This window comes from Pempheris klunzingeri, chromosome 15 (assembly GCF_042242105.1).
Source record: "Pempheris klunzingeri isolate RE-2024b chromosome 15, fPemKlu1.hap1, whole genome shotgun sequence".
NCBI classification, from domain to species: domain Eukaryota; kingdom Metazoa; phylum Chordata; class Actinopteri; order Acropomatiformes; family Pempheridae; genus Pempheris; species Pempheris klunzingeri.
In genome coordinates, this window is record NC_092026.1 from 10,025,710 (window position 1) to 10,039,287 (window position 13,578).

The window sequence follows — 13,578 nt, forward strand, 5'->3', positions numbered from 1 at the left end:
GAAGTGATGGCTCAAGCAGCTCTGATAAGGGTGGACACACAAAGTGGTCTATTGAATTATGTGGCTTATCAGTGCCATTGCTTTACATAAGGATGCACTTGATAATCCTTAAAGAAATTATCTAAACTCTCATTTGTTGTCGTTTTAATTGCTGCTAAGGCATTTTTGTCATGCGGCTCCCATGGCACGCACACCATGTTAGACACGAGCATTTTCTTTTTTCCAGAAATGCTTCTTTTGCACAGTGTCACTATGTTTTTGAATAAAACTGTGTGAAAATGTAAGTCAGGCTAGTAAGCGAGTGAGGCCAAATCTTTTCATATAAGATCTGCAGCCGGCATGTCAAACTCTTTCCTCCCTCCTTCTCAGTTTGGCCGTCCATGCTACATTTCACACCCCGCGTCTATAAATACACTGTGTCAAATGATTTTTGCTGTTCAAGTACCATTCACTCCCAGGTCTTAATGCGGTGTCATCACTGTGACCAGTTTGTTAGTCAGAAATTCCTAACAGAACAGAGAGCATGAACTCATGCAACATGCTAAATATCTGGCCCACGGTAGAGTCAGTGCATTACATTCTTCAGAAATGTTAAGGGTGTTTCCAAGAGTACACAGGAATTTGAGTCACTGCAGCTTTTCATTGTAAATTTCTAGAGTACCAGTCATACACAAAAGCTTTTATTTCTGCAGAGAATAGTAATTAAAAAGAAAAAAAAAGACTGTTTATTGGTAAAATAGGGGTAATAGATCTGCTGTCTCTGCTTCGAGTGCCTTCTTAAGATATTTGGGTTAACTGCTTATTTTCATTATTTTGAGTTAAGTGACTTTTCAAGATTCTCCTAATTGGCCCCAGTGGGATTTTGAGCAAAACCCTTTGATGTTCACATCTCGTTCACATCCTCCCTTAATTGTGACAGTATTATTGTAATCTGTGCAGATAATATTGTTGTATTTTTAACAAGATTCCAGTGTTTGATCGTAGCTAGAGACCGATTTCATTCTGAGATTTAATTTCCTTTTTTTCCCCTGCTCTCTGCTGTCTTCTTTGATACTCATCACATGACAGATGGTCTTTTCTAGACCCTATAATTATATTTCCAGCTTCAGATTTGTAATTCATCACACTGATGGATGATCTGCATGTTATCTAAACAAAAGTTGATAACTTGTTCATGAGCACCAATGCTTTTTTTTTTTAATGTTATCTATAAATTAATAATCCATTATCTTTCTACATAACAGTAATGAGATCACAAACTCACAGCAGATTTAGGTTTCAATGTATTTATTATACCGTTTTATTTATTTATGGAGGTCTGTGCATAACGTAGCGAAGCTTGTTATCTACAGAATCACATCACTTTCAATATCTTATCAATAATTCATTTAAAGTGGCATTGATTAGATGCTACAATGTATTTCCTGTTACTAGAAAATCTGTCTTTAAGATGATGGCTGATAAGTATTTTACTGTTAAGCAAGAAGCAACAAAATAAAGTTGATCACAATTAATTATGTTATAGCTACAATTATGTTGTAGCTAAACTTTGGGGCACCGTACTGCTAGCGTGGAGAGAAATGGATGATTATAGACACTGTGATACTGTGTTAAAATGCTCCAGTTTGGCCTGCAGTGGACTGGAGGTAAATATTAGCCAGAAGACAGAAGGTGTAACATTGTGTCCTTCATATTGTGCAAGCTCAGAGTGCCACACCCAGTAAATCATTCACCACTGTACACACAGGCACTGGGCACAGTGAACTCTTTCTGCTCTACTATTCTGTTCTTTCATTCTGCCAAAAAGAGTCAAGTACGAGGAGGCTTCTTTATTTACCAAGTTATTGTTTATAAAAACACGCAATGTAAGGCAATGTAAGATCCCAGCTATAAGCAAAGCTTGTGATGCATTTAGTTGAGCTACAGTTACGATTCCAATGCTTATAGCCTGGTCAATAACACATTTATTTCATGTATCTTATTTGGAATTAATTTCCTTTGAATTACACTGAGACTTATAAAACAAAATACCTCTGCTACAGTAGCACACGTTTTTCAAGAGAAACTTGAAGCTTATTTAATGGCCATGCAAAAATACACCTTTAACAACACAATATACACACATGGGAATGTCAGATTCTCTTTAATTAGCAGGTTCAAGGACATTTTTGTGTTCTGTTTAGCCTTTCTTGTATCAGTCTTGTATAGAGGCAGTTGCAGGCAGCATCAATAACACCTCACTCCTCCCGTTCACGCCCCTGTGCTGACTTTCACAGGATTACTGTCACAGTGTTGCAACAACCTCAATGACACTGAGGGCTGAGACTACGCCCCGATCGACAGTGAAGAGCCACGCTGGAATGTGTTTGCACAGATAATTACAGTATGAGTTGGAAAACCAGAGGACAGTCAATGTCATTGTCTAAAACTGATCATGTGGAGCATGTAATTTTAAAGTATTTTCAATATGGAATATAAAAAACGGCATTTTGTTATTGTTTTAATTTATTTAGGTATTTCTTTGATATAAAAAAGACATCAAAACTATGAAATTTATTAAACAATGTAAAATCAGCCATACAAATGCAATACTGTATTATTTACAAAGATTATCAACAATAACCAAAATACCCAAAGTTGTTACCAACTGACAGAAAACCCCACAGCTCTTCACTGCTCATATCAACACAGCTACCATTATGAAGCTGCAAAACCAGCCCCCACGCCAAAGATAAATGGGTATATCAGTGGGAGGAAAACCAAGACTCCAAAGGCAAACAACACAAAGTATGTACAACTGATTGCATCTGCATAATTTTCAGTGCAAAAGACTTCTACCAAAAAGCAGCAAAGACAAAAAGCAAGAGCAGAGAACTGTGCACACACAACACCACCTGCGTTTTCGCATTCATGTTCAGGGGAATACCAGGCATTCAGATCCCAGGCCTCTCTACATCCTGTACAGTGGAAAGTAAACACCATTATTTCTGAGCTCCATTGTTCACCTTTTTGTGCACACATCTGCAAGAGTTTTGAACTTTGGTCCGAGCGTGTTGAGGAAGTCAAGGTTATCGTTGTCGCCGCAGTCGCTGCAGCATCCCACAGAACCGGCAGCAGAGCCCGCCCCCTCAAACCCGTAAGAGTGGATGATGTCGTCTGCGTACCGTCCGTCCTCCTCTGTTCCCAGGTATGCCAGCTTCTGCAGGACAAAGTGGACAGGGTGAGGAAGCGTGTTATTACTCGGTGTGGGCTAAACCTGAGCTATAGGAGGGAAACCATCTCCCACAATGTGATAACACAAGGCTGCGCAGGATATGACAGGCAGTCAGATATTACACAGCGAACAAACACCTCACCAGCAAGTAAGAGAAGTAATATTTCTCACCAAGAAGCTGAGAAATATTAAAGTTTAGGGAGGATACTATCTCAGCTTAGAGAACACAATTATATTAAACATGAGAGTTACCTAAGCTCCTATAGAGAACAAGGAAGTTATTAAACCTCAGAGAATGAAAGGTGTACACATTTGGACACATTAAATTCTGCCCCGCTTTCCCACTATTTGTCCTAACTTCCACTCTTCAGACATATTTTTGTTGTTCTGCACACATTCAAATTCATAAAATGCTTTTACCTGTAAAGCAACATTACCTGGTGTAAATAGATGCCATTAGTTTGCCAGGTGTGAAGAACAGCTGAGTCCTGGATGAGGTATCTGTTGTCAAAGCTGCTGCCAAAATGACCTCCATTAAATTGTTGAGTACCGTACTGGCCATCATACTGGCCATCATACTGGCCAGAGCGGTACTCCTGCGCATCGGATGTGACACAACCGGACTTGAACATCCCATTCTCATGTGCGCTGTGGGCTCCGATAGTGCTGGAGCTCTTGTTCCCAAGCCATCCTGCATTCAGCATGGAACCCTTAACGGAGCCCTTCGCTGCCGGTTCAAACCCAGTAGCGGGAACGGTGATGAGACTTGAATCCTGTTGCGCAAGACGACAAAACAAAAACTGACCAGTCAGGTAACAATTAAAAGAAAAAAAGATATGATAGAAATAAGGTGCCTTTACAAGAGTATGAGACCAGGCAATACTTTACTATAATACTACTTTATCATTTCCTTACCACTTCTTCCCCTGGGGCCTCAGTGTTTGATTTGATCAGGATTCCACCGCTGTCTCCTGCATCATCTATTTCTATGTTCTTTCTCGTTGTCACACAGAAAAAGACAAGCAGTAGGCCTGCAATAACAAAGCAAACATGTTCAAAATGAGCGTACAATGAGTGCTTTTCACAATAAACAATGCTCCGATATGTGATGCATAACTGAGTGACAGAACATCTAGCTTTCTAGCACTTTCACACATGCATAAGCACGTGTAAGCATTATCTACACAGTGTAGCCTACACAATTCTGTTAGCAAGAGCATAGCAGTGGGGACTCACAGAGCAGTAGGAGGAGGACTAGAGGCAACAGCATAGCCAGTAAAGCCAGTGCCCCTAGTGACACAGAGCTTTCCTTGGCCAAGCAGGCTTCATTCCTGCACTTGCAGATCCTTACTTCCACCTCCTGTATATCACCATTGCCCTGCAGATCCTTAATGTCCATAGAAACCTTGTGTATCCCCAAATGAAGCACTTTCTTCTGCTGCAACGTAACTGCTGTGCCTGAGAAAGAAAACACGTGTGAAAATTGCAAAGAGATTTAAGTTTTCCCAAGAAACAACAACGCAACACTTTGCACAACACTTAAAACTTTCAGATCAAAGTGTTCATTGTGAGGATTTTAACAAATACAGATACATGATATAATTTCATATCAAAATGTATCAAAACACACTAACAAGACTCCAACTGATTAACACAGTGAATAAAAGGTATAAAGGTATATTGTCCAATATTAGCTTATCATAGATATATCAGGATCAGTTTATGGTACCGAAAAAGTAACAAGAAATTGCATTACAAAAACATGTTTTAGAGTGAGTTTTAGAGTAAGTGTGAGCATTGCATAGTTTGTCCACCAGGGAGCACTGTAAAATATCCCACTCAGTACATATACTTGTTACAATTCTTTTCAAACCAAATTTAAGGGATCTGCTTAGAAAATGTTTTGCTTTGCACTTAAGTATATCATTAAGGTACATTACATAAGTACTGTACTTGAGTATTTTCATTTTCTACTACTTTCAAGGTAAATTTTTATTTTCTCATATATACACACACACACACACACACACACACACATACAGACATACATAATATATAGTATAATAGATCTGAATTCCTCCTCCACTATAGCTGATATTGGTATCAACCATCCTCTTGACAATAAACATAATGCCTCTGCCTCTGACTCGTTCACTGGCCAGAGGTGTTTCTGGTAGATTTTGTGTTAGTGTTTATTTTGATATCTTTCACAAATAAATTCATTTTGAAGATAGTAAATATTAGTCATTAAGTGAGACTTGGATTATGCTGTGTGAGTAGTTTGAATAATGTTTTTCTGTTGTTAAGGCCATGTGTTTTACAGCAGTGATCCTAACCGTCCCACTGAACATTTTCTTCGTCACCGAGCTTACTGCAATTTTGTTTTGTATTTTTTGGTTAATTGACACTCTTTAATAGACGGAGATCAAATGGTTAAAAATACCACCACTCACCATTGAATCCATGCAGAACCCAGTCGTCAGCGTGAATTGGTAGCAAATTGAAGATGAAGGGAGAAGAGAAAGGAATCTGGTCATTGTCTTCAGCCGTAACCAACAAAGAGCCAAGCTCGTCCTCCTTCTCACACAACACCAGCTTAGACGGAACCGTTGGCATGTTGTCGTTGACATCCTCCACCCTAATAATGACTGTTCCAGTGCCAGTCTTGGAGCCTGAAAGATAATAGACAATATTATTACATTAGTATTTATGTTAGACATGTTCTGAAAAACTGAAGAAAAGCAGGACAGATGTGGGTTGGTCATATTCTTACGCCAACTTAGGGTAAGTTACCTGGAAATTTTAAATTCTGGGACAAGAGCCCATAATATAATTCCCACGAACTGTGACTCAATGGAAGACTAGTCACATTAAACCTTGCTAAAAGGTGTTCTCAGCTGAATCAAGCCAGGACATAGCTGGCTGTTTGTTTAGACAGATGCGGGTGAGGGTGGAGCAGGTGATCGTAAAAACTTTGGGCTGATGCAACAATACAATCCAAAGGAGTGAAGGTGATACACAGCTGTCTGTGCCGATTTCACATGTATACTAGACTTGGTGGTGATAACGTATAATTGATATTTGCCAACAGCGCAGTGTCCAATTTCTTTATCAGTCAAGCCTTTATAAGGTTTGGCAAAATTACAGAGATGAGATGAAGAAGAGGAGATAAACTTGCACTTGTGCTTTTATCTCAGCAATATAAGAGCCTTTTTTGTGATAGAATGACAGCTTGGGTCCTGTGTGGAGTTCCAGCTTATAGAAGCCATGAAACAGAAAATAAGCAGCATTTACAAGCAACTTACTGGCATCAACAGCCTTCATGATGATGCTGTAAATTCCATTCTGGACGAACGGTGACTCTCTGTCAATAATGTTTGCAACTCTTAGCTCTCCGGTATTTTTGTCAACATTGATCCAGGAGGCTGGGTCTGTGGCCTTGTAATACCTGAGAGACAGTGGAAAAAGTGTTTGTGTGTTAGTAGCAGATTCTTCGATTCAGCAGTGAAAGTCTGCCCTCCAGTGTTTAAGAGAAGTAACAGAATCTTGAGTTGGGGTCTTGAGGATTTGCTGCAATTGCGTCCGTTATTAGCCAAACTCGACTACCGAAAATGTAATAGTCTTCAAGAAAAATATCTTACTTGATGCCAGCGCTGCTCTTGGTCTCAGGATCTACAGCAGTGTAACTTCCTATCAGCGTGCCGTTTGGTACGTTCTCTTTGACGGTGAACTCAATAGTAGGAGCGATGAATTCTGGGCCCTCATCCTCATTGGTGACAGTGAGATCCACAGGGATGGACAGCCATTTGGCCTGGGTGCCCCTCAGCTCAGCTTCATTCTGTGCCGTAATCTCAAGCTTTACAGATTTGGCCTGCTCATAATCCAAGGGCTGCAAAACAGGAAGGGAGTGTATTATAATATACTTAAATCTCTTATCAGTGAAGTTCAACAGGCCTCGACTTTCCATGATATGCAAGTCTCTATGTCAAATTAAATAGCTGTAGTGCACTACTGATTTCATAATAATAATACTAAATCGTACTCACCTTGGAGACATACAGAAGCCCCTCATTTGTTTTAGGGTCGGTATCGATTCTGAAATTTCCATTTTCATTTCCTTTAGTGATGATGAATTTAGAAATCCAGTTTGGTGTGTTTATTAAATCCTTATCTTCAACGGGAATGCGCAGGATGAGATTTTCATTTTCATTTTCTTTCACAGTGACTGCATACTAACGGAAACGAAAAGTGTGTTAACTCTAACAAAAACTTCACATAAAATCTACCTGTTCCGTTTAAGTTTATTGTCACAAAACATCAGGACATTATTTAAAGATGTGTCATTGACAATCACTCACAGATGTTTTAGTGAAAGTCGGTGGGTTGTCGTTGATATCAGCCAGAGTAATGGTTGCTGTTCCTGTGTTGGACAGACCATTTACTGCACCGTTAAAATCCTTGATTTGCACTGTCACCATATGCTTGTCTTTAACCTAAAGAAAAGAAATGAGGCAAAAAGGATACGAGAAAAGGATAAATAACACGTTAAGATGAGGCAAGAGACCAACAGAGTATTTGTGTCTTCTAATTTCTAAGTATTATTTCAGAGTAAGTCATTACTACAATGGTGCTCACCTCTCTGTCCAGGGTATTGGTCACTGTGGTGATGACACCCGTCTTTGGGTTGATGTCAAATAGGTCTAATCCAGTCAAGAGACTGTACCTGATCTCGACGTGGAGGGTTCCTTTTTGGTCTCTGTCTGTAGTATTTACTTTCCCCACCACTGTCCCTGTGGTGTAAAATATGATCATGGAGTTAATTATCACCCACATTGAAGGTCAAACGCCACTAAATTACTGGTGTGTATCTCATGCTCCTCACCTGCGTTGCTTTGCTCGAACACAGTAAACTGCAGCTGGTCTGTGAATGTCGGAGCGTTGTCATTCATGTCGTCTATGTTTATTTGGATCTCCAACGGCTCGTCTGTCGGCTTATTCGTGTGTATGTCGAAAACCGAAGTAATCAACTGTGAAAGGAAAAGTCAATTTTACAAGTTTAACACACTCATATGGTTTAATTCATATTAAAATTACAATTTAGTAATGCAGAGGGCCTTTCAAAGGATGTACTTTAATGTCAAATATTAATAACTTTGTGAATTAATAAATATATTGACAAAATAAACATCAGGGTTTCATATTAGACCCAAAATAGGTTACACAAGATTAACCTCTCAACTGAGGATTTGCAGCTTTTCTATATTTTACGTGACAGTAAATGTGCTGTATTTCGGAGTGTTGGTCGAACAAAGCAAGCAGTTTGAAGAAGCAATGGCAGTCTTATTGTGCACTCACTCTAAATACAGAGAACTCCTCACGATCAACTGGCTTGTGCACTCTCAACATCCCTGTATTCCTGTCCAGGCTGAACACTCCCACTGGATACTGATTGTAGCCAGGTCCGCTGAAGGTGTAGTACACATCGTATTTGGCTTCTGAATCCGATACAATCTACAACAGAGAGTAATGAATTGAAACATTTCCAAGTAAAAGCAGTTCAACGTGCTTTTATTCCTTATCGAAGTTAAGGAACCTCTCCGGGACCTCTTCAAGCTTGCAATACTTTGAAATGGCTCAAGAATGGGGGGAAAGGAGGAGGAGTGCTAAATACATCAGAAAGTCAGGCTGGTTCCAATGCATGATGTCATAATACAGATACAAAAACAAATTCAGTACTAGTTCCTGCAAAGCCAGCTGGAAGCGATATAACTGAAAGGTATGTCTGGGTGTGTGAATCAGTCACCTGGGTAAAAAGAACATGATCAGAAATTATACTGAAAATGCTTACATGCACCTCATAACCTTCTATGCAGGATCATTCTAAGACAGTCTGTATTGTCAAGATAAACATTACATTACCCTTTCAATGTCTCTGGGAAAAGGCCCCTCATCATTCTCTAATATGTTGAAGGGTGGGGGACCCCAGCGTCTCTTGGTGCGCTTCAGGAGCTCTGTGCCTGCGTGCTGTGGCATGAAAATAGGTCAGGAATGTTTATGTTATTTTTCTAAAATGGGTCAATTGAATTCGGATCTATATAAACCTGCTACAATCACGTAAGGTCTTACCTTTGCTTCCGGCTTCGTACCGCCAACAAGGTGCACTTCCATCTCACTCCCCGGCCCGCTGCTGTCCTGAGCCCACACAGAAAATGTCCGCCCTCTCCTCTCCACTGACACGGGACTTGTGGCCACCACTGTCCCGTCAGTGTGGATGGTAAAACTTTGGTCCCTCAAAGTTAAGTGCAACGATTTGATGTCGCAGTCGGCAACTTCAACTGAGAACCGAGAAAAGGGGGAAAAGGTGAGCGGAGGCTACAGAAGTTGAAGGCGATACGGGGAGCCGTTAACTGACGACATTTCAAACCGTTTAAAGAGTTAATGAGCAGTTAATAATAATATTAATAATAATAATAAGTAGGTTACCTTTGGTAATTTCATAGCCAGCCGGAATAGTTTGTGGCACAACCACGTACAGAGAGTCCGGGATAAAACACGACTCCGCACGGGACCAAATCTGAGGCAGAGAGCTCAGAGTGAGTTCAGACAGGCTGAAGAGGAAAAGATCACTTTCTGACCACAGTCCTCCTCAGTGTTAACACGCGTTAGAGGGCAAAAGCTTCTAGAAAGTGTATCGACAAAGGCTTTATTTTTCCTTCAGTACAGAGGAAATAAAAGTGGAAACACTCACCAACACCAGACATACGTTGAAAATTAATCCATTCGCCATTTTTTGGGGGGTAAAGTTTACCGGACAGCGTCCTTGTCCGTGGGACGAAGCTAATGGAGAGACACAGAGAGTTTGGCGTCCCGGCAGTGACAGATGATGGATTGACGCAGTTGAAGGCTCGACAGGAGAAACTCGTACGCTTGTGTGAACGGCCGCCGGCTCCTCCTAGGAGCTCAGGGATCTGTCGCCACTGCCGATGAGTCAGTAGAGACACACCTCGGGTGCCGCACCCTCGCTGAGCCTCCCTGGTTGGGACCTGCAGACGAAGCACCTTAAGGCTCCAATCTGTTGCTGCAGCTCTGAGCACGTCAATTCCCAGAAGTTTGCGATCACACGTTTATTCTACCAGCAGGGGGAAACGTTGCTGAGAATATCACTCCAGCTGAAGTGGCTCTGTTATTAATTTTCAAACTGAAGCAGATCTTGACACCATATAATTTCCCAAGAAGAGTTATTGCTGGAGAAATAAGTCACTAGAATGTCTTGCAGGAATATTATGTTGATTTCTGTTCATGCTGAGCGGGTGCTCTTAGTTATGTGAAAGCCCCCGAGGAAAAGTCCAAGTGTCCAAGCTTCAGAAATCCTTTTATTCTCTGGATAATTGCTTGATTTTTTTTATTTTTATTTTTTGCTTGTTTTTCTAGAGGATCTGCTCTGAGAATCCTCTCTCTCCCAGGTCTACACAGAGATTGACCCCTGCGTGGCCCTTTTTTCTCCTCTGCAGCTCAACTGAGGCGTTCTGGTAGCTTGGGAAAAAAAAAAAATAAAAGAAGGGCTTCTCACTCAGCACCGCAGGAATGTGTGCTGAATGTAGCCTGGTGTGGGGGAGGCTCTGCTCCCACAGCGAAACGCTCACTATCTCTGTAAACTGCTGATAAAAGTGAGAGAGGGCAGAGCCAGCAACAGTGGGCCGTTGTCCTTTACAACATGTCCCGTTTCGATCCGCTGGGGTTGAGTAGGCCTAGTTTAGAAGTGCATGGGGATGTGGGGTTGCAACAGGAAAGGTGAGAAAAATGTCAGGAAGACTGTGTGGCTGTGAGTCATGGGCGTGGACATTATGAAAGTCCTTTGTGGCTGGAAGATTTAACACTAAATGTGAAGCAGACTCTGCTAAATACCCTCCTGTCACTCTGCATAGATTGAAAGTGAATTATTGTTGCACTCAGGCTTCAGTGTGTGCGCAGACTACAATGTGTAGGTATGTTTGAACGAATTATGTTTCTGCTACTTCTCATTAGTGACACAATGTCTGACCTCTGCCTCTCACACTGTTCACTCATTGTGTTTTACTGTGATGAAATGAGTCACAGCAGAAATGCTTCTGGGTCTGTAAACAACCAAAGCATTGCCCAGAGACTTTTCCACTGAGTAGGATACAGTTTGGAGAGGTGCTCCATTTCTCGGCGTTACACACAGAACAATGTCTTCACGTCATTATGTTCATCATAAACTGGATTGTACAGTGTTGCAGCAAGATGTGCGTGGTCTTTTGAACGCATCCGTTTGTTATTGTTTGCGTTTTCAGGTGCAGCTCGAGGTGAATCAATATGATGTTGTGAAATCTTCAGGAACTGATGCCAGGCTCATACCAGATGTTTTCGGATCATAGATTTAAAAGGTGTTGCGGCAATTGCAATCTCATTGGCCACGATATGACAGCGACGCATGTATCCCTGAGGTAAGATTGTGTCTGAGCTCACCTGACGCAGCTACTCCACCCTTTCTCCGCAACAGTTGGATGAGCACCAGCAAGAGGCAGGGTGGAGCACTCACATCATGCGCACATCACTCACAGAGAAGTTGCTCACCGTTGGGTTTTTCAAAGGGATGTGATTAATAGCCGACTGATTGGTAGTGTGTACGTGTGATGCATGAAATGCTGTCATCAAATTCTACACAATTTACTGGTTAAGTTACTAATTAATTACAGGCAGGCACATCTATGTGTAATTCCTATAACAGTCCTGCAGTAAATGTTGCCATGGCGAAGTTTTGCTGTTGCACTGCACTGTGATATACTGACGGGTGTTTCTAACGTGTACTTTATCCTCATGGATATAAATGGAGAGGTCTAGATATTATAAACACCTCTCAGTGTAACATAAAATAATTTGACACATTGAAAAACCACCATTAATTGGAATTAACACCTTTCTAAAAGAGTTTCAACAAACTCTGACCATTACAGTAGGAATTATTGGAGAGCTGTCATATTAGACTGCATTAGTTTTAAGGACGTGAACTTAATAAACTGTCAACAAAGTGGTTTAGCAGCCAGTTTAGTGGTTTTGAGTTACCGGTCTGTCGAAATAGCCACCACACACACACACACACACACACACAGCAGTGGTGAGTTTTAGGAGCGATGTTGACACTTAAATGTTCCTCTAAAAGCGGTTTGGTCACTCACATTGGACAGCCGCATGACACACCCAGCTCATGTTACACAGACTCACTTCGCTGCATTTTCAGAGTGCACTGAAGCACTGAACACACACATTATTGTTATTGATTATTCCAAAACATATATTTCTTTATTCATTATACAGTATATGTGAAATGAATAACTTTGAGATGCTGATTTGAAAAGCTGGTAGCATCAATCTCACACAGCATGAGTGAGAAAGTGTTTCTTTCACCCCTCATGTGCCTGTCATGCATCCTATGGTACCGTTTAAACCATCCGTTCATTGTGCTCACAAGTGCTGATTAAGAATGAGTGACGAAAAAAATATAGCTCAAAAGCAATCACTCAAAAAAAAACTCAGACCCCTAATCAAGACAGAAAAACCAGATAATGCATCTCCTCTCCCACACACCTTTGGACATGGGGAGTAAAGGTTTCATGTAACTTGGCAACACAGAGTCTCAGTGTGCCAATGTTTGTGTGCCTTTCTCTTTCTCTCTCTCTCTCTCTCTCTCTCTTTCTGTTTGTGTGTGTGTGTGTGTGTTTCTCTGTGAAACAAAGGGCCAACGCCTAAAGGAACACACACTCACACAGTCCAGTGTGCAGCTGACTGTGCAGGAGCGGTGACCCAGAACCAGAGGTGCGCGCCTTTTGGAATTTCACATGCACAGGTGAAGTTTAACAGACGAGTGAAGAAAACTGGTCTAAAGATCTCCAATACTTTAACACAAGAATACAATACTAGAATAACAAATAAATAGACCTTATCTCGCGTTGCAAACTCAAGATGAAAAACGTCATCTCATTGTCAAGTGTTATTCTCATCCACACAAAAAAACGATTCACGCATTGCCAGTGTAATTTCATAATAAAAGCATGGGTTTTTTGTTTTTTTTGGACACATTTCGTTGCCATTTCAGGAGTGACTTCCCCTCTGTCCACTTTGTGCATAGTTGCAATGCTTGTCTGCAGCCTATTGTCTCCGTCTGCGAGAGAGGAAAAGGCAAAGTGGACACACCACCTCCCTCCCCGCCTGTTATCATCAGGAACTTCAGAGCAATCGAAAGGAGAAAGGAAACGCCTCTTGCTGTAAAAAGTCCCTACCCTCCGAAGGGTCAAAGTCTGTACGAAACCAGACTGCGCAGATCGACCAGAGATAGACTCCAGATA

The 13,578-nt window shown here is 41.2% G+C and overlaps 1 protein-coding gene across 2 annotated transcripts; it reads right to left on the reverse strand.

Annotated features, from left to right (window-relative positions):
• Window positions 1-2,124: 2,124 nt before the first annotated feature.
• dsc2l (desmocollin 2 like) lies at window positions 2,125-10,011 on the reverse strand. 2 transcript variants are annotated; one of them, XM_070845429.1, is made up of 16 exons: window positions 9,963-10,011; window positions 9,698-9,788; window positions 9,341-9,549; window positions 9,134-9,238; window positions 8,570-8,725; window positions 8,097-8,241; window positions 7,850-8,004; window positions 7,573-7,707; window positions 7,261-7,446; window positions 6,856-7,103; window positions 6,520-6,662; window positions 5,668-5,886; window positions 4,451-4,672; window positions 4,130-4,245; window positions 3,652-3,987; window positions 2,125-3,199 (listed from the first exon to the last, which is right to left on the reverse strand). In XM_070845429.1, the coding sequence occupies exons 1-16, from the start codon at window positions 9,999-10,001 to the stop codon at window positions 3,002-3,004; spliced, it is 2,703 nt and encodes a 900-aa protein (XP_070701530.1). In that variant the 5' UTR covers window positions 10,002-10,011; the 3' UTR covers window positions 2,125-3,001. The 2 variants fall into 2 exon arrangements, with proteins under 2 accessions (XP_070701530.1, XP_070701529.1); XM_070845428.1 differs by having other exon boundaries at window positions 3,652-4,014.
• Between the last annotated feature and the right edge of the window lie 3,567 nt (window positions 10,012-13,578).